This window comes from Primulina eburnea, chromosome 3 (genome assembly GCF_022965805.1).
Source record: "Primulina eburnea isolate SZY01 chromosome 3, ASM2296580v1, whole genome shotgun sequence".
NCBI lineage: Eukaryota > Viridiplantae > Streptophyta > Magnoliopsida > Lamiales > Gesneriaceae > Primulina > Primulina eburnea.
Window position 1 is genome coordinate 31909196 of NC_133103.1, and position 22152 is coordinate 31931347.

Consider the following 22152-nt stretch of genomic DNA (forward strand, 5'->3'; position numbering starts at 1 on the left):
GTAACATCGATACATGAAAAACATCATGAATACCAGATAATGAAGGAGGAAGAGCAAGTCTGTAAGCTCGATCGCCAATCTTCTCAAGGATCTCATACGGACCGACGTATCTAGGAGACAACTTTCCACGGTTGCCAAATCTGACAACGCCTTTGAAAGGTGAAATCTTCAAAAATACTCTGTCTCCCTGTTCAAATATCAACGGTCTGCGTCTGATATTGGCGTATTTCTCTTGCCTATCCTGTGCTGTCTTCATTCTCTTCTGAATGATCTTCACTTTCTCGTTCATCTCACGAATCATATCAGGCCCCAACTTTGGTATCTCAGAGATATTATCCCAGTACAATGGAGATCTGCACTTCTTTCCGTATAAAGCTTTGAAAGGTGCCATCTCAATGCTAGTTTGATAGCTGTTGTTGTATGAAAACTCACACAACGGCAATGAATCTTGCCAACTAGTACCAAAGTCTAGTACTACAGCTCTCAGCATGTCCTCTAAAGTCAGGATAGTCCGCTCTCATTGTCCTTCTGTCTGAGGATGATAAGCAGTGCTCAGGTGTAGAGTCGTACCCAAAGCCTACTGCAAACTGTGCCAGAAGTGAGAAGTGAATCGTGGATCACGATCTGATATGATCGACTTCGGCACACCGTGCAATTTGACGACCTCTCTGACATACAACTCTGCCATCTGATCGTGTCGATAGGTCATTCTGTACGGAATAAAGCATGCTGATTTGGTCAGTCTGTCTATCACAACCCAAATCGCGTCACAGCCCCGCGAAGATCGAGGTAACTTCGTCACGAAATCCATGGAAATGTGATCCCATTTCCATTCAGGAATAGACAAATTCTGAAGTAAACCTCCGGGCTTCTTTCTTTCTGCCTTCACCTGCTGGCAATTCAGGCACTTAGACAAAAATTCTGCAATGTCTGTCTTCATCTGCTTCCACCAGAATTGTGTCTTCAGATCATGGTACATCTTCCTGCCACCAGGATGAATGCTGAACCGACTATAGTGTGCCTCTCCCATAATCTGTCGTCTCAAATCGGGAACATCTGGCACTACTAGACGGTTATTCACATACAGAACAGAATCTCTAACCTGATACTCGGATATATGACCAGCTCTGACCATATCAATCGATCTCTGAACGCTCGGATCAGTTCTCTGCGCTTCTTTGACCCTCAAAATCAAATCTGGCTCAATCTGAATCGCAGCAAGTCGCAACGGTCTACTCTCTGTATCAAATGTCAACCCAGACAAGCAACAATCTTCTACTAAATTCGATACACCTACTGTCGACAAGGAAAGAGCACATACCTTTCGACTCAAGGCGTCTGCCGCTGCATTTGACTTCCCTGGATAGTACTTGATCTCGCAATCAAAATCTTTCAGCAGATCAAGCCATCGTCGCTACCTCATGTTCAACTCTGACTGAGAAAAGAGGTACTTCAGGCTCTTATGATCGGAATAGATCTCAAATTTCTCGCCATACAGATAATGGCGCCAGATCTTGAGTGCAAAGACAATCGCCGCCAATTCAAGATCATGAATCGGATAACGGGTCTCGTGCGGCTTCAGCTGTCTAGAGGCGTACGCTATCACATGCCCTCGCTGCATAAGAACACACCCTAGCCCTCTGTGAGATGCATCACAGTATACAACGAACTCACCTGTACCTGAAGGAATCGTTAAGACAGGCGCACTAGTAAGCCTCTTCTTCAACTCTACAAAACTGGCTTCACAATCTTCGGACCACACAAATGGCATGTTCTTCTGTGTCAACTGGGTGATAGGCTTCGCTATACTGGAGAAATCTCGGATAAAACGACGATAATACCCTGCTAGACCCATGAAACTGCGTATCTCCGGCACCGAAGTCGGTCTCGGCCAACTGATCACAGCCTCAACTTTAATCGGATCTACCGCAATACCATCTCCAGATATAATGTGCCCCAAAAAGACAACCTGTTTCAGCCAGAATTCGCACTTGGACAATTTGGCGTATAACTGCTCTTTTCTCAAAGTCTGCAATACAATCCTCAGATGATCTGCATGCTCAGTCAGACTCTTCGAATATACCAAAATATCATCAATGAACACAATCACAAAATCATCTAATATCTCTGAAAGATGCGGTTCATCAAAATCATAAATACCGCTTGTGCATTCGTTAAACCAAAAGGCATAATAATAAACTCGTAGTGTCCATACCTGGTTCGGAATGCAGTCTTCGGTATATCAATGTCTCTATCTCTGAGCAGATGATACCCTGATCACAAATCAATCTTCGAGTAAACCAAAGATCCTTAAAGCTGATCAAATAAATCATCGATGCGCGGCAAAGGATACTTGTTCTTCACAGTTGCCTTGTTCAATTGCCTATAATCAATACATAGTCGCATCGAACCATCTTTCTTTCTAACGAAAAGCACCGGAGCACCCCAAGGAGATACACTGAGTCTGATATATCCCTTGGACAGAAGATCTTCCAATTGTGCTTTCAATTCTTTCAGTTCAATAGGCGCCATCCTATACGGAGCTCTCGAGATAGGAACACTGTCTGGCACAAGATCTATGCTAAAATCTACCTCTCGGACTGGAGGCAATCCCGGAATCTCATCTGGAAAAACATCTGCAAACTCGCAAACCACTGGCAGATCTGCCAATGCTGGGCTCGACTTCATTAGATCTACTGAATATACGAGAAAGCCCTCTGCTCCTCTCTAAAGCCATCTACTCATAGTCAGAGCAGATACTAAGGGAATCCGAGATCTGGAACCCTTTCCATAGAATTTCCACTCATCTGTCATGTCGGGTCTGAATCTGACAATCTTGTGGAAACAATCTACAGTGGCCCTGTACTTGGTTAACATATATATGCCAACTATACAGTCAAAATCAGCTAAACCAAGTACTATACAATCTAGATCAATCTCATGCCCCTCAAACTGAAGCATACAGTGTCTAACTGTAGTCACAGATATCAAACCACTTCCCAACGGAGATGTGATAGACACTACAGTAGACATCGACTCGACAGGCAAAGAATGCAATAATGCAAAATGTTCAGAGATGAATGTATGGGATGCACCTGTGTCTATCAACACATATGCAGGATAACCACAAAGGAAACAGTTACCTGCAATGACATCGTCTGGTGCCTCCTGCGCCTGCTCCTCTGTCAGCGCAAACACCCTAGCCTGCTGTCTGGGAGGTTGGCTCACAGCCTGGCTACCTCCGGCTCTGGACTGAGTCTGTGCAGGTGGCGGATGAAAGGAATGTACAGAGGATTCCTGTCTCTCAATCTGTGGCATCACTGCAGACGACCCTGTACTCTGGAATCGCTGAGAACTCCTCTGGGGCAGACTCTGGCGAAATGCCCCTGCTGTCTGCAGATATTACATCGACCACAGACTCCCTGACACTGCTCTGTGGCATGTCTACCTCCACAAGTACTGCAATACACGTCTGTTGACTCTGTACTCTGGACTGGACCCCTCTGTCTCGACCCACTGGAGCTCGACGAACTGCTCCCGTATCTCTTAAACTGTCTGCCTCTAGCCTTCAACTGATCTTTCCGCCCACTGCTACTGCTTCCACTCTCAAATCGAGAAGGAGGTGGTGGAAACTGAGTGGTAGACTGTGGCTGTCTCTGACCCTGAACACCATAAGAAGCTCCTCGCTGCCTGATCAAGCCAGCCTCTGCTCCTTTTGCTCTGTTCAGTGCCTCTGAAAAAGTATTAGGCCGTCCCGTGTTCACCAAAGTAAAGATATCCGGATTCAACCTGTTGATGAACTGATCGGCTACTGCTTCATCGCTTCCTGCCACATGCGGCGCAAATCTGAGCAAAGCAGAAAATTTAGCAACATACTCCTCGATGTTCCACTGTCCCTGCCTTAAATTCGCAAATTCAGCCCCTTTGTCTTTTCGGTAGGAGACGGGGAAAAAGCGCTGATAGAACTCATCCTTGAAGATTTTCCACGTAATGTCAATGCCTCGGTGCTCCAAGGCTCTCTTCGCAGTCAACCACCAGCTTTTGGCAACCTCTTGCAACTGATGCCCTATCAATTTCACACGTCGCTCATCAGTATATGCCAAAGACTCAAACAACATCTCGATATCATCAAGCCAGCTCTCGCACTCTACTGCACTCTCTGTGCCCATCACGGTAGGAGGATGGAAAGACTGAAACCTCTTCAATAAGGTCTCCATCGGCATAGCGGTGACATCCATTTGTGCACCTGATGTGCTACCCTGCTCTGGCTGTGGTATACGTCTAGGCGGCATAAATCTGATTATCAAACTGATTAGTACACAATCAATATTATCTGTCTCAGCCCTCCTCTGATCATATACCTCTGATCGAGAATTGGTTCTGATTCAGTCTTGACAAGTATATGCTGTAAATCAACTCTGATACAATACATCATATAATAGGGAAAGCAATAAATCATGCTAGCACTTCAAAAACAAGGAAGATGACTCGATCTACCCCGCTCATTCTATTCTAACTCAGTCTACAGAACCTACGGCTCTGATACCACCTGTTGTGGGGACCCGGGCTCTAACTTAATTCCTTTGGGATTTATTGGATCTTTGCTCGAAAATGTAGGTCAAAATTTTTGCGTTTAACATTAATTCAAATGTATAATTAAAACATAATCTGTCTCTATATAATAATTAAACAACATCATGTACATACAAGTCTGTTTCGTACAATTATACACTAGTGTTCAAATACCAACTACAAACATAAGTAGTACAAGTCTAGTAGGAAAACACTAGAAATCTTCAACGCCCGAGATCTCCACGCTATCGTCAATCTCTCATCTAGCTCGAGACCCAGATCCTGCCCCACCTGTTGCCATGCACACATACAAACACGACAACAGCCGGATAACTCCGGTGAGAACAAATCCCAGTATAAAACATGGATACATGCAATGTAACTAAATCAAGTATGAAAGCATAGCATATATCAATTATCATGAATTAAAATCTAAACATGTAAAGGAATACACATCTGTATTCAACATTTAGTCTTGACTCGATTCATTTCTAATCTAGGGATCCCGGTGTGAATAAGACGGTCTATCACCTACCCAACCACTCGGGGTGACGGTACGTCTTATTCCTAGACTTCGGTCAACTCTGTATCGAGGGGCTACACATATAAAAAATTTGCTCCTATGCGTCGATACACCGAAACGTCTAGTTTTGGCCGATCTGCCAATATCTCCTATCTCAAGACTTGCATATAAATCAATAAACAAGGCATTACATCAACAATGTAATAACAGTATAGTATGTGATTTGTAGGAAACCCGAATCAAATCTGATCCAAGTCGCATCTCCCAATTCACATGTATTTATACCTTTCCTGTCGCACAGTCTGTGTCGTAGCCGGAGTCTTGAGTTCACAATAGCCAATACAAATCTGAAATGGCATAATCAATGTGCTATATATCAAAACACAACTCAAACAATCTTGTGCAATTCAATAATCAGTCTCGGTATAAAATCGACGGCATAACGACGTATTTCTTCAATACTGTTAACTCAACAATACTAAGCTCCATATCAATAACCCATGATTTCATCTAAACATCAACATACATTCTGAAATCTGCATAATTTCCACATAACATAAGCTGGAAAATCGAACTCATAGCATACGGTTTCCAAATTTCGATCCGGAAATGAATATATCAAACTCAATATCTCAAGAACACATATCCCTAACAAAATCATAATTCTTCCAACATATTAATTTCAAAACATGCTGGAAATGAACAATACTTACATCCTTAGCTAGCTCTTGTTGCAAGGATTACAAATCCGAGCTCGGAATTAAAATCGAATCACTAAATCATTCAAAATCACAAGTTCTAGATTGAAAGAAATGGAAGCTCTCCCTTTGAATTCTCTCGGTTGTCTCTCTCTTCCTGAATGAAGAATGAAGATTCAGCAGCTTCATATATATATACATGCCATGTGTCAAGCCAAGAAACAAAGGTGGCATTCTCGCATGCAGCACCACGGGTGCGGTGAGTCTCTTAGCGCGGGTGCGCTCATGCTTCGGCAGCATTTTCATTTTCCAGAAATCGTCGACCGCGGGACCGGTCTTGTTCTTACCGCGGGTGCGGTCCCTCCTGCACCGCGGGTGCGGTCTTGCTTCGCTCAAAACTTCCCAGTCTACTTCCCATCTACCGCGGGTGCGGTCCACTTCTGAGTGCGGGTGCGGTCTGGCTTCGGCCTTACTTTGTAAAATTCTATCTTTTTCACCTAACACTTCTTATAATATGACATGCATTCTCATAACTGTGAATCTCACATCAATGACAACTGACAATTCTCGAGCCTTACACCCGTACTACTGCAAATCTGCCAATGTCAGGCTTGATTTCTGTATATCTACAAAATAAACAAGGAACCCTTCTGCTCCTTTCTGCAACAATCTACTCATAGTCAGAGCATACACTAAGGGAATCCGTGATCTGGAACCCTTACCGTATAATTTCCATTCTTCTGTCATTTCCGATCTGAATCTGACAATCTTATGAAAACAATCTACGGTAGCTCTGTACTTAGTTAACATCACTACAAGAAAATTGATTTATAATGACAAAAATTTAATGAGGGTATGAAAAATGGGTCACTAAAAACATAATTTTTGAAGTTATTATGAGGGTAAAAAAAACCATTATTAAAGAGTTAAATTATCAGTGACGAATTCTCAATTTCGTAGCTATAGATAACTAATCCCGTCATTATTTGATTACAAAAAAATTCCCCTCATAATTGCCTACAGATTTTAGGCGCAATGTATAAATTATTTCCCTCCAATTACTCCTACAGAAGGCGCCTACACAATGTATTTTTATTTTTCATTATTAAAAAAATTAAAAATATCTTTTACCCCAAATACAATTATATTTCTCACTTTCAACAATTAATTTGTGTAAACCCTACCCTCCTCTCCCCTCCCCTCCCCCTTCGACGTTTTTTCTCACATACTGATTTTTCTCGCCTCTCACAATCGCTTATCTCTCAATCTCGGTTCTCTCTCATAATCGGTGCGACTGAGAGAAGAAGAATCCCAGCGGCGGGGTTTGTGTAAGACGTGTAAGGTTGCCTCTCCCAGTGAAAAGTCGATTTGCACTCCGCCATCGCGTTTCTCCGAGAGAGGTTTGCGCTCATTCTGAATCTGAAATTTACTTTATTTTTCGGTTCTTCTCGTTTTTGAACTAATTACCTTTTGAATATTTGCTCATTATTTTTTATAATAAATTTATTTCCCTTTCTATGGCATTGTATGGTAATTTACCATCTGAAAGCCAGTTGGCAGATTGGGAATTTACCGTTTCACAGCATTCAGCTGTTACTCAAGGGATATTGGTACGCTTGTCTTTTCCCCTCCACAGATGTTCAATAAGAACAAATTATTTATTGAAATTCTTTCTATCATGCTCATCTATGGCGGAGAATCACTTATAAATCACTCTTTTCTTTTAACCACCCGTATTTTTTGCCTCTGTTACTCAATCTAATTCCTGTTAGAAAGAGATGGTATGTTTGCTCAATGTATTTCACGATGTTTTGCAGGATATTATACAGTCGATGCCCCATGATGCACACCCAATGGGTGTCCTTGTCAGTGCAATGAGTGCTCTTTCTGTCTTTCATCCAGATGTTAATCCAGCTTTAAGAGTAAGCCATTAGCTTGAGAATCCTAGTTTCTTACTGCCCTACTTCTCCTTTAATTTATCTGTTTTGCACAATTGTCCTTGTTTTGGTAGTTGAAGCTGAGAGACCAATCTCACCTCAAAGTGTGGGTTTTTTTAGCATGAATTCCAGGACCCCGCTTCCATACCATGGCATGGACACGTTGAAGATACTAACTTTTGGTTACATAGAATGTTTTTGTGACGTTCTGGGCTTTTTGAAATGTCGCTAGAATCAAGATTGAATAACATTTCCTTTTCTTAAAGTTCTTAAGCTGCTTGCATCCTTCAGAAAAGTGGCCATCTTTTTGTCTCTTTGAGTCTGGTAGACCATCATCCTATTGCTAGACATCTTATTTCCTTGATGTTTTTCAACTTATATCAATAATCTGCAAGTTGGATGATTTGTTTTGTATTTTGTTTAGGGGCAAGACTTGTACAAGTCTAAACAAGTGCGAGACAAACAAATAGTACGCATACTGGGGAAGGTGATGTCTTTGTTCTTTACTTTTCAGTTCTAACAACAACTCTGTTACCGAGTTCATGACTAGATATTGTCATTCTTGTGAGAGAGACTATTGTTTCTGCATTCTTTGTCATATTTATCATGACCTCTTGTGGTGACAGCACTAACAAACATTCTAATAATGCAGGCGCCAACTATAGCTGCTGCCGCTTATTTGAGGATGGCTGGTAGGCCACCGGTTCTACCATCTGGCAACCTTTCATACTCAGAGAACTTCTTATATATGCTTGATTCATTGTACGACCTATTTTCTACCTTCTTTCCAAACCGTTTCAATATATTGGATTCATGATATTTGATTTACTTTCTGTTTTCACTTTCTTTTTCAAACCAAGAGAATATCCACTTCAATACAAAAATACATTGGCAAATGTTTATTTTTCAAGATTAAGATGCTTTATAACTGGAGGTTTTCATTATGCAACGAACAGGGGCAACAGAACTTATAAACCAAATCCTCGACTTGCTCGGGCCCTCGATATTCTTTTTGTATTGCATGCAGAACATGAAATGAATTGCTCCACTGCTGCTGCTAGGCACCTAGCTTCAAGGTTGTATCTTCTTGCTTGCCTGAGATGGAGAAAATCATTCTTTCAAATTTTAGCTAACGTTATCTTGCTTGGTCAGTGGTGTTGATGTGTATACAGCCCTTTCTGGAGCAGTTGGAGCCTTGTATGGTCCCCTTCATGGTGGAGCTAATGAGGTATGAAGTATTTTAGTGCCCTTGTAGCTGCTCTTTCGACATCAACAAAGTTTTCACTCTTACTTTTTGTTTGAATTACATCTTTATTTTAATTGATTTTTTCTATTTATGTTTTACAGATGACATGCTGCCTTAATCTGATTCGTGCTTCAAAGAAGATTAGAAGAATTCAAGCATTGATTAGGAAATTTGTCTATGATATTTTGAAGCAACTACTAAGTGATCACCATTTATGGTCCTCAAATATTTTTGTACTCCAAGGAGTAGATATTAGGAAATACTTCAAGTATCCATCAAAATGGAACTCATGTTTTGGAACAAATCGAAATTCTGTAAATTTTGAATATATGAATAGACATGGATGTCGTTGTTTATATAAAATATTTTGTTCAAAAAAATTACTTGTTCCATATTTCATATTTTATTAATAATGACATCTTTAATATAATAACAAATTCATATCAAATAATTATTATAAATTTCATTACAATTAAAATATTTTTTAATGAGGGTAATAAATGATTTAATGAGAGGTAATGTCATAGTTAAATAGATTTTTGGTGAGGGGCTCATAACTAATAATTATAGTAAATTTCATCAATAAAATAACTTATAGTGAGAGGTAAATAATGATATAATGAGGAGATGTGTTGTCATTAAAATATTATTTAGTGAGAGGCAAATGGTAGTATAATGACGAAATATTTCGTCATTTATATTCATTTTAATGACGGTATAATCGCATCACTAAATATGTTATACCAATAATGACGGGATCTCATTACCGTCATTAATTACTTTTACCTAGGAGGGCAGTAATGAAGGTATATGACGGGAATTTTCCCGTCATTAAAATTAATTTATGACCGGTTTTGGACATTTAATGACGACATTTCCCGTCACTATAGATCAATTTTCTTGTAGTGCATGTCAATCCCGACAATACAATCAAAATCAGATAAGCCAAGTACAACACAGTCTAAATTAATCTCATGCCCCTCAAACTGTAGTATACAATGTCTAACTGAAGTTACAGATATCAGACCACTTCTCAATGGAGAAGAAATAGACACTACAGTAGACAATGACTCGACAGGCAATGCATGTGTCAATGCAAAATGTTCAGAAATGAATGTATGGGATGCACCTGTGTCTATCAACACATATGCAGGATAACCGCAAAGAAAACAGTTACATGAAATCACATCGTTTGGCGCATCCTGGGCCTGCTCCTCTGTCAGTGCGAACACTCTAGCCTGCTGTCTAGGAGGTTGGCTTACTGTCTGGCTACCTCCTGGTCTCTGCTGGGACTGTGCAGACGGTGGCTGAAATGAATGTACAGATGTCAGTCTCTCAATCTGAGGCACTGATGCAGATGACCCTACACTCTGGGATCGCTGTGCACCTCTCTGTGGACAAACTCTGGCAAAGTGTCCCGGCTGTCTACAAATATTGCATCGGCCCATAACTCCCTGACATTGCTCAGTGGCATGCCTGCCTCCACAAGTACTACAGTAGACACATGTATACTCGGTACTCTGGCCAGGACCTCTCTGTCTTGACCCACTGGAGATCGACGAACTGCTCCCTGACTTCTTAAACTGACTACCCTTGGCTTTCAGAAAATCCTTCTTGCCACTACTACTGCTTCCACTATCAAATCGAGGAGGAGGTGGTGTAAACTGGGCGGTGGGCTGTGGCGGTCTCTGACTCTGAGCACTATAGGAAGCCCCTCGCTGCCTAATCAAGCCAGCCTCTGCTCCTTTCACTTTGTTCAGTGCATCAGAAAATGTATTGGGTCGTCCCGTGTTCACCAAAGTGAAGATGTCAGGATTTAAGCCATTGATGAACTGATCGGCGACCGCTTCATCATTTCCTGCCACGTGGGGTGCAAACCGAAGCAAGGAATAAAACTTGGCAACATATTCTTCAATGTTCAATTGCCCTTGTCGTAGATTTGCAAATTATGTCCCTTTATCTTTTCGATATGATACTGGAAAGAAACGCTGATAAAATTCATCTTTAAATACCTTCCAAGTAATAACAATCCCTCTATGCTCCAATGCTTATTTCGTTGTAAGCCACCAACTCTTGGCCACTTCTTGTAACTGATGCCCAATTAATTTCACTCTTCGTTCATCTGTATGGGCAAGAGATTCAAACAACATCTCTATATCATCTAGCCAGCTCTCGCAATCCACTGCATTTTCGGTGCCCTTCAAAGTCGAAGGATGGAATGATTGAAACCTCTTCAATAAAGTCTCCGTTGGGGTCGCAGTAACATCCATCTGAGTACCGGACGTACTACCTTGTTCTGGCACCTGACCTGCTGCTGGTTGTGGTATTCTTCTCGGTGGCATATCTGATTATAGTACACAGTCTATACAAGCTGCCTCAGCCCTCATCTGATCATATACCTCTGACCCGGAATCGGTTCTGATTCAATCTTTACAAATAAATGCTGCAATCAACTCAGATAACAATAAAACATGTAATAGGGAAAGCAATAAATCATGCTAGCACATCAAAAGCAAGGAAGATGACTCTATCTACCCCGCTCATTCTATCCTATCTCAGTCTACAGAACCTACGGCTCTAATACCACCTGTTGTGGGGACCCGGGCTCTAACTCAGTAATTTCGGGATTAATCGGATCTTTATTCAAAAATGCAGGTCAAAATTTTGTTTTTTTAACATTAATTCAAATGTATATAACTCAATCACAAGAGAGTTCTATATTTTATTTCAACAAACATAAATACATGTCTTGTTCTAGTACATTCATCCAAACTAATGTTTAATACAAACTACAATCTACAAGTAGTACAAGTCTAATATGAAACCACTAGTGATCTTCTGCGCCCGAAGTCACCACGCTATCTCGATCTCATCTCTGTCGTGACCCAGATCCTGCCCCACCTGTTGTTATGCACACATACAGACATAACAACAGCCGGAAACTCCGGTAAGAACAAATCCCAGTATAAAACATGATATATATGCATATACAAAATATAAATCATGAAGCATACTGTCATGAATAAAATCAAAAGCAATAGGTTCCATGATCTATGAAACCAAGTCAATATAAGCATGCAATTCAAATCAAATCATGTCTTGACTCGACTCGACTCTATCTCTAGGGATCCCGATTTGAATAAGACGTCGTTGTCTGCCACCTACCCTCCCAATCGGGGTGACGGTACATATTATTCCTAGACTTCGGTCATGTCTGTACCGAATGTCTACAATCGGAAGAAGTCTGCTCATATGCGTCGATACACCAAACATCTAGAAGTTTGGCAAATCTGCCAATGACTCTCCTATCTTAGATTCATGAATATAAATCTATAAATGCATAATCATATCAAAAGATTTGAATATAAATCTATAAACAAATCATAATCATATCAAAAGATAAACAACTATTCTAGTATGTGATTTTGTTGGGAAACTCAAATTGAATCTCTTTTGAGTTATATCTCCCCAAAGTCACATGAATTATACCTTTCTTGTCGTTGGAATAAATCGAAGTCTCGAAGTCGGTATCAAATCTGTCAATCCAACTCTGAAATGACAATGTTGAGATGCATTCTATCAATCTCTATTCAATTCCACACATCTACGAATCAATAATAAATCTCTATACCATTCAACGGCATAACGGCGTAGTTTTTCGATATCAATCAACTCAATTATCAATACTCAATAGCAATACTCATAATTCTTATCAACATCAATTCATAAGACTGAATTCTACACCATCTCAACTCCATACATGCTGAAAATTAATAACAATCACGTATGGTATCATTTTCTCGATCTGTTTACGTTACTACGATGTCTATACTCTTAAGAACATATAATTACAAGCATATCAGCATTTTTCCCCACATGTATACTTCAACACATGCTGAAATTTAACCAAACTTACATCCTCTTGTAGCCTTGGTTGAGAGGAGCACAAATCTGAACTATGATTAAAATTTGGATGAAAATATCTTACACAAGTTGGCTTTGAAGATGAATGAACTTTGCACCTTTCTACCATCTCTCCCTCGGTTCCCTCTGATCACATGGAGAAGAAATGAATCAGCACTAAGCTTATATATACCCTGCCATGTGTCAACTTAAGAAGCAATGGTGGATTTCTCGCACAAAGCACCGCGGGTGCGCTCTTTCTAAACCGCGGGTGCGCTCAAGCTTCGGCAGTCTATCCAAAATTGCTTAAACGTCGGCCGCGGGTGCAGTCGCTTCTGCACCGCGGGTGCGGTTTGGCTTCGCATAAAATTTCCTACCCTACTGGCCATTCACTGAGAGTGCGGTATCTCTTTAGCGCGGGTGCGCTCAATCTCCAGTAGCAACCCTCAAACTTACTGTCCATGAACCGCGGGTGCAGTCCATTTCATAGTGCGGGTGCGGTGTCAATCGTTCAAAAAGCACACCCTACTGCCACTCAACCACGGGGGCGGTATAAAAAGGGGCGCGGGTGCGGTCACTTCTTCAATCAACATTTCATCATCTAATTTAGTGCTTCTCATTAAATGTCATGCATACTCATATCTTCGTATATTACATCAATGAAGACTAATAAATCTAGTACTTCTCATTACATGTCATGCATTCTCATATCTTCGAATATTACATCAATGAAGACTAATAATCTCAAGCCTTACAATTAAGCCTTGAATTGGTACAACAGAAAGCCAAAGTAGTAACCAAGATCTGTAATGCCCAAGATTTGTAGGTTGATAGAACGAAATTATGAAATTTTGCATGATGAAGTGACCGCACCCGCGCCTAGTATTCTACCGCACCCGCGGTTGTGGCTCATGAAATGTGGAAGATTTACAGTAGCAAGACCGCACCCGCGGTGCAAATGCCAGCGCACCTGCGGTCATTATTCTGAAATTTTGGATGTAATACAGTAGGGTGAGCGTACCCGCGGTACATAACTGAGCGCACCCACGGTCGATGATTCTAGAAAATTGGAAGGGGAAATCGTGAGCTGACCGCAGAAGGAGCGCACCCGCGGTGCTCTGTGCGAGAAATCCACCTTTGATTCTTATGTCGACACATGGCATGATATATATATATAAGTGCATGAATCATTTCTTCCTCATTCAGCAGACCAGGAACGAAAGAATCTCCTTCAAGCTTTTCCTCTTCCTCTTCAACACTTGGTTGTGAAAAATCAGTTTAACCAAATTGCGATCCGAGACTAGATTTGTGCTCCTCTCATCCAAGGCTACTAGAGGATGTAAGTTTGGTTACGTTTCAGCATGATTTAGATTCCATGTGTTGAAAGAATTATGATATGATGGTTAGCATGTGTTATTGATATGTTGGACATAGGGTAATTGAAACCGGAACGAAGAAATGAGACCGTATGCGATTCGTGTGAAATTTCAGCTTATAATTGATTGAGCATATACAGATTCAGAGCTTAGAATGTTTTATGATGAGAATTGTGAGTTGTTGATATTGATTATGTTGTGTTGATATGACCGGTATCGAGAATCCGCCGTTATGCCGTCGAAATAACTTGAAATGAAATATTGATTCCTATGTGTATTGTTGTGTACAAGAGTGTTAGGATCGATTAGAGGGAGCACCGTTGAGCTACAATAGCTCGGTTCTTGAAATATTGAACACCGATGAATTAAATCGAGTTTGGTGTTCAAACCAAGCGGAAAATACTCGAAATAATCCTTCGTAGAAACCGATTAAATCTTTTGTAAAGCATTTAAAATATATGCAAGTTGAATGAGTAAAAGTATTTCAGTTGAAGCATTTTATCAAACACTTGGTATGCAATATTTTGGTATTTGAAGAACACATAAAATGCTTAAACAACGCATCTTTAAAACTATGAAAATGATAAGTAAATGCAATAAACAAATAGACACGAATTTGTTTATGGATGTTCGGAGATTTCAACACTCCTACGTCACCCCTTCTTCCTCTTGGGAAGGATTCACTAGAAGACTTTGATTTATACAACACCTTGTACAAACCCATTCAGCTAGGACTTACCCACTACCTAAACTGAACTCCTAGCACTCAAGATTGTAGGCAGCACCTCACAATCAACATATTGTTTAATGTCTCATATGCAAAGATTACATACACAAGTTTTACGTCTTTGTGCAAGACTCACTCAACTAATATGTGAACTTCAACTCTCTCGTATATATGTGAGTGATCGTGTATGAGGAATATATCAGTTACAGTGTACATCTCAAATGTATCCTCACACAAGGGCTTGTGCTCTCAACTAGCTAATATATTCATGCTAACTGCCCATGCTTTGAATCCACTTCAAAAGCTATTGTTTGATCTTCAATATGTTGTATTTATAGGCTTCAACCCTAATATATACGTTAGACACAAGAATATGACCGTTTGAAAAGTTTATGTACTGTTTCCGATATTGCAACGGTCAAATTCAGCTTGCTGGGCATTCTCCCCACTGGTCAACTCTGGTCAACTCAACTGGTCATTCAGTTGGGCTGGTTCAGTTTCAGTTGGTCAGCAGCTGGTTCTGTTCAGTTGGTTGGTCAGCTGGTCAACAGTTGGTTCAGTTGGTTCAATTTCAGCAGGTGTGCTGAAATCAGTCTAGCTGATTTCAGTATGTGCAGAACCAGTAGCTTCATCGTCATTTATCAGTATCGTAAGCTTCGATTCAGACTTTGACTTATAAGAATGATTTGTAGATCTTTGTCTTATCTTTCCAACTCATACTGAATCGCTTCGTTTCGATAACCGAGCTGAGAGATATGACCAAAATACAGCAGCTGCTCAAACACAACTGATTGTTGTTTTCGTCTGATCAGTTCGGTAATTGAGCGATCAGTTAGACCATGATAACATCCGATTTTGCCCAACTGACGTGAAATACAACTTGTTCCAAATTGAGTTTTCTGATCGGTCCAATTGGCGGATTGTCATTTGGATCATCCAGTTGAGAGAAATCTTCAAAACAACTAAACATGCCAGAAATTCAGTTTGTGCAAAATTCAGTTTCAGCTTGCTTCTTGTGTTTGCAACTTCACACTTGTGTAAATATGTTAGAAACACAATAACAAGTTTTGTTAACATCAAAATCAAGATTGGGAACATGAAATATTCCAACAATCTCCCCCTTTTTGATGATCACAAAACTTGGATAAACAATCAACACAACTAACATATTTCTCCCTCTTTTGTGTGAATCAAAAAGTAATATTTCAAAACATTTTAAACAAAATTTTCTCCCAATTAATATCTAAAAATAATCTACTCATTAAAACTATAATGAGTTCTCCCCATATATTTTTGAAATTTTGAAAAATGTAAAAGAGGAGGGATAACTAACCAATTTTCTCCATGGCTCATTTTCTGCTGCAGCACATATGCTATGTCTTCAACAAATAAACTGTATTTTCTCGGGCATAATTAGGCTGCAAATTTTATACCACTGTTGTAAGGCTCGAGATTATTAGTTTTCATTAAAATGATACTCGGAAGATATGGGAATGCATGACATGCACAGAGGGGAGAAAAGACATGAAAATTAAGAGGTCACAAGACTGCACCCGCGCTCAAAACGGGAGTGCACCCGCGGTCATGCAATTATGGATTTTAGCAAGAAAAGCCGAAGCCATATCGCACCCGCGGTGTAACCCATACCGCACCCGCGGTGCATGGACAGAAAGTTGGCCATTTTATGCGAAGCAAGACCGCACCCGCGGTCGTGGAATTTGTAAAAATGAAATGGTGCCGAAGCTTGGGCGCACCCGCGCTAAGAATGACACCGCACCCGCGGTCGTGCGTGTAATGTGAAAAATATAGACACTTGTTCCTTGCCATGCAATATAAGCTATGTGGCTTCATTTCCTTTGTGGGGACCCAGACGCTGATCTTCTTATTAATCATCTTTGGGATTTAAATATCAACTAAGATAAAACAGGGTCTAAAAATTTTTCTTTTTAAAATACAGTGCGGAAAGTAATGGCAATCTACATAAAATACATATCTGTATAAAACTACATCTCAGTAGAAAAGTACAATACTGTACAACCTAAATCTAAGGTTCAAATACTAATTTCAAGTATTAAAATCAAATATACTCTAAGTCCGGAATCACAACGCTAAATTCGTCTTCTCTCGTCGTCTTCTTGACCCTGATCCTACCCCACCTGTTGTCATGCACACATACAAAACAAAACAACAGCCGGATAACTCCGGTGAGAATAAATCCCAGTATAAAACATGGTAAACATGTATATACACATAAGGATTCATGGAACAGGCTGTCATGAATAAAAGCAAAGACAATAGTAATAGATTTCATCATCTATGAACTCTCATCTAACTAAACATGCAATTCAAATCAGATAAACATGCATGTAAATAGTCTGAATCATGAAACATGCTGTCATGACTGAAAGTAATAACAATAGGTTCCATAGTCTATGAACCCAATTCATCTACGCATGCTGTTCTAATCAAATCATGTCTAGACTTGATTCAACTATAACTCTAGGGATCCCGGGGTGAATAAGACGTCACTGGCTGTCACCTACCCAACCACTCGGGGCGACTGTACGTCTTATTCCTAGACTTCGGTTCGAGCTGTATCGACGGCTGGCAATAGGAGTAATGGCTACTCCTAAGTTGAGATACACCGAACGTCTAGAAGTCTGACAATGGCTGTCAAGACTTTCCTATCTTAAATGCAATGAATAACAATCTGTAAAAAAAGCATAATCATATTCATAACTGAATATCACAATTATCTTACATGCTTGAATAAAATTCTATAATCAAAGCATAATCAGGTAACAATATAAACAATAATCTAGTATGTGATTTTTATTGGGAAACTCAAATTAATCTAATTTGAGTTATGCTTCCCGAATATCACATGAATTATACCTTGGTCGTCCCCGTCTGAGGAAGACGAAGTCTTGAAGTCCAGTCTGTCCATATCCGATCTGACATGACAATATAAATACACTGTATCAATGTGTAACTCAAAACACAATCTGTTCTGATCAATACTCCACTCAGTACAAAATCTGATCAATATCTGAACAAAATACATTATGAGTCGTATCAATAATATCCCGATATAATCTAAATCATATCTGAATCTGATTAATCTGTTCCAGCATATGAATATCTAACAAATACATCTTCAAAGATGCTGAAATACAAAACACCGACATACGATATTCTTTCTTTGATCTGACTTCACATATCTACTGAATAATCTATCCAGACATACAAGAATAATCATCTATTCATTCTTCAATCAAGAACAATACAAATCTAGTGTTTAATCTAAATCAATATCTTCTGAAAATCATCACAATTGTATAAACAGTCTGTTCTTAAATCTGACTTCGATTATACAATACTTACTGTAGCAGAAACACTATATCTGAATCCCATGCAATTCTAGCAACATCATATTTCCAAAACACTGCAAAACGTAATAAAACTTACGTCCTTGTGTAGCTCTAGTCGAGAGGAGTTCAGAACTAAAGTCGGATTCGAATTCTGCTACACGGTTTCTTCGTAAATCCAGTTCCAACGCAAAGAGGAAAGTTTCTCTCTCTAAGCTGTCGATTTCCCTTGAAAAACTGAGAGGAAGACACGACTTCCCTTCCTATATATACTACATGCATGTACAAAAACGTGGCATATTTTCCGCATTGCACATCACACCGCGGGTGCGGTCCCTGCAGCACCGCGGGTGCGCTTCAGTCTCGGCAATTCTATCTAAAATGCACAATTCATGACCGCGGGTGCGGCTCTTCCAATACCACGGGTGCGGTCTGGCACCGCGGGTGCGGTGTATGCAAGACCGCGGGTGCGGTCTTGCTTCGCCCAAAATTCCTACCCTACTGGACTTACACCGCGGGTGCGGTGTAAACAAGGGCGCGGGTGCAGTCTTGCACGTTCTGAAAAATTATATTTTGCTCCGAGCAACATCCCATAATCTTATCTGATCAATTCTACAAGTCTTGGGATATTTCAGTAATCTTGTCTGATCAATTCTACGACAATTCTGGGGCATTACATTTCTCCCCCTCTTAGAACTGAGTTCGTCCCCGAACTCATGACAATTCCATCAAATATAATAGAAGAAATATATAACAGAGTTTAACATCCAAACTCGTTTTACTACCATCATTCTGAGGTATGTTTCTTTGATCAAGCTCTGATTCTGGTCTGGAATCAGAAGTCAAGAATTATAATATCATAATCCTTCTTCAACTCGCTCTAGCAGAATCAATCCCGCATTACTGGCTATACAACTTCCGTATATGCCAATCTGCAATCTATAACAAAACAATACCATCTGTAGTTGTTATCCTATCTGTTTATCCCAATCTAGAACATAATCAATCTTCATCTTCAATTACCAATCGTTATTATCCAACGTTGGTTTCTTAAATCTGTCCATTCTGAACTACAATCAATCATGTCATGACAATAATCTATATCAACTAGTACTAACATCCAGTACCGAAGCTCTACAATTATCTGTCAATATCTGGTAATATAATCTGACTACCTGTCAATCTGTAATAAATCTGCACAAAAGAGCTTAGGATATAATCTATCACAAATATAATTCCATCAAAATCACAATCTGATATCATCTAATTCTTGCATTCACGTCAATCTGACTATTTCTTTGACATTGATCTATGTCATCTGGTTTTGTTTGTACGTAATCTGGTACAAACTGATAGATATAGATTGAATGATCTATCAATCATAATCATATCCTATCATAATCTAAAGAAAATGGCGGTAATTTTATTACGAAAGCCATAGAAATGTACTCCCATTTCTATTCAGAAATATACAAATTCTGTAATAATCTTCTGATTTCTATCTTTTTGTCTTCTTCTGTTAGCAATTCAGACTTGTCAGTACAATTTCTGCCAACATTTCTGTACAAATTCTGTTACAACTGATCTAATCTGTTTATATCACAATTGTCTGTTCGAATAACGTACATTCACAATCATCTGAATGGCAACTGAATTCACTACTATGCGGTTCTGACACTATCTGTGAGTTCAGATTCGAACTATGCTGTATAAACAAATCAGTGAATAATCGTAGATTAAAGAAAAAATACCTACCTGGTATTCGGCTCTGACTACAGATATCAAAATCTGTAACCAATTCTGAAACATTCTGATATCATAACATAATCAGTCCCATATAACACAAAATCAAATATCTGTTATTCTGACTGATGCTCTGTTCTGATTACTACAAACAAATTCTGAACATTCTGATCACATGTCTGACTGTTTACACTAATCTGTATCAAACACTGATTCACAATAACAGTAATATCACATCAGGTTCAGAATAGAAAGACCCTATACAGATCTAGTGAGTTTACGAAAACTCATAAAATAACAAAATCAGGCAACTGTAAATTCTGGCTATCCGACCAATCCTCATACTGCCCAGATCATCTGCTATAGCTTATCTGCAAATAACATATGCTCCCAACAATATAAGATATCGCACAAATACGGATGTAGAACAATAACAATACTCAGCAGATATATATAACAATAAGAGAATAAATAATCAGAATAAGATAATCTGCAGATAATAAATTTCTGACATTTCTGGAATTCTTGATCTTTCTGTCTTAACTGTCTAAATCAACCGATCTTCAGATATTGCATATTCTGAATAAACACTGTATCCATAACTGCATACTGGATTCATACCTGACCCATTTCTGTATACACTGATCATAGTTCTCTGAATATTTAACACAATCTTCAAATATTCAATATAATCAATCAAATGCTGCAATATATCAACAAATCATAGATATACCAAGCATAATTTTTCAGAATACCTCTGAACATAAAATCTATCAATTTAGAAACAGAACTGAAATATCTTCCAGAGAAATACTCAATCAACTGAATTTCTCAGCTAATGTTCTTTTATCTGTCAATTATATCAATTCTGTCTATCATTCTGTATTATGTTCTAATATACCAGCAATACTCGGTATTGATTCAATTCTGAAATCTACCTTTCTGATATCAAACACATCTGAAATCTTATCTAGGCAACACCAGTCAACTATTATATTACTAGCAACTCTGTCACTACTAGACTCGATTTCACTGGATCTATTGGGTACATAAGGATACCATCTGTTCCTTTTTGTAATAATCGAGTCATAAACAGTACAATAATCTAAGGAATTCTGGATCTAGAATCCTTACCGGAAAATCTCCGTTTATCAGCCAGATCTGGTCTGAATCTTACCGTTTCTGGCACACATTCTATGATATTTCTGTACTTGTTTAGCATATACATGTCAATAATGCAATCAGAATCATATAATACAAGTACATCACAATCTAGTTCAATCTCATTCTTATCTAACCGTAGTATATCATATGTCACAGACATTTCTGATATCAACATATTCCTCAACAACCAAGGAATCAATACTACAGTAACCATAGATCCAACAGATTATGCATATCTCCATGCAACTCAGTCACAGATACTCATAATGAATGCATTAGTACATATCAATACATATGCAATATAATCATAGAGAATAGTACATGTTGTAAATTCTGGGTAGGTTCCTCCATTAAACTATGTTCCCTAAAATCTTCAGGAACGCTTCTGGGGACAGAATTTAGCAAAGTGTCCCGACTGTCCACAAATATTGCATCTACCAGTCACTCCCTGGCATTGCTCGGTGGGGTGTCTCCCTCCGCAACTCCTGCAATACACTCTAGTATGGCTTGGACTGGAACCACTTGAGCTAGAGGAACCACTTCCTAACTTCTTGAATGGCTTCTTTCGAGCTTTTAGCATCTCTTGCTTCCCACTCGTACTGCCGTGATCATATCGAAGAGGGGATTGCTGTGTCTGAAGAGGCTTCACACACAACCTTGTCAATTGTCTAATCAGACTCGCCTCCGCTCTCTTCGATTTACTCAAGATATCAGCAAAATGGTAAGGTCGCTGCAAATTCATAAATGCAACTACTTCCGAATTCAACCCTCTGATGAACCGATTCACTATAGCTTCATCATTTCCAGCTAAATCAGGAGCAAAACGCAGTAAGGAAGAGAATTTAGCAGCATATTCGTCAATATTCAATTGACCTTGGCTCAAATTCTCAAACTC

General features: G+C 39.4%; 1 protein-coding gene across 1 annotated transcript; it reads left to right on the forward strand.

The window, feature by feature from the left end:
* The first annotated feature begins 7280 nt into the window (after positions 1-7280).
* On the forward strand, positions 7281-9386 carry LOC140827262 (citrate synthase 2, peroxisomal-like). The gene is made up of 7 exons (XM_073189899.1): positions 7281-7403; positions 7611-7715; positions 8155-8217; positions 8383-8492; positions 8687-8806; positions 8883-8958; positions 9078-9386. The coding sequence occupies exons 1-7, from the start codon at positions 7311-7313 to the stop codon at positions 9384-9386; spliced, it is 876 nt and encodes a 291-aa protein (XP_073046000.1). The 5' UTR covers positions 7281-7310.
* The last annotated feature ends 12766 nt before the right edge of the window (positions 9387-22152 follow it).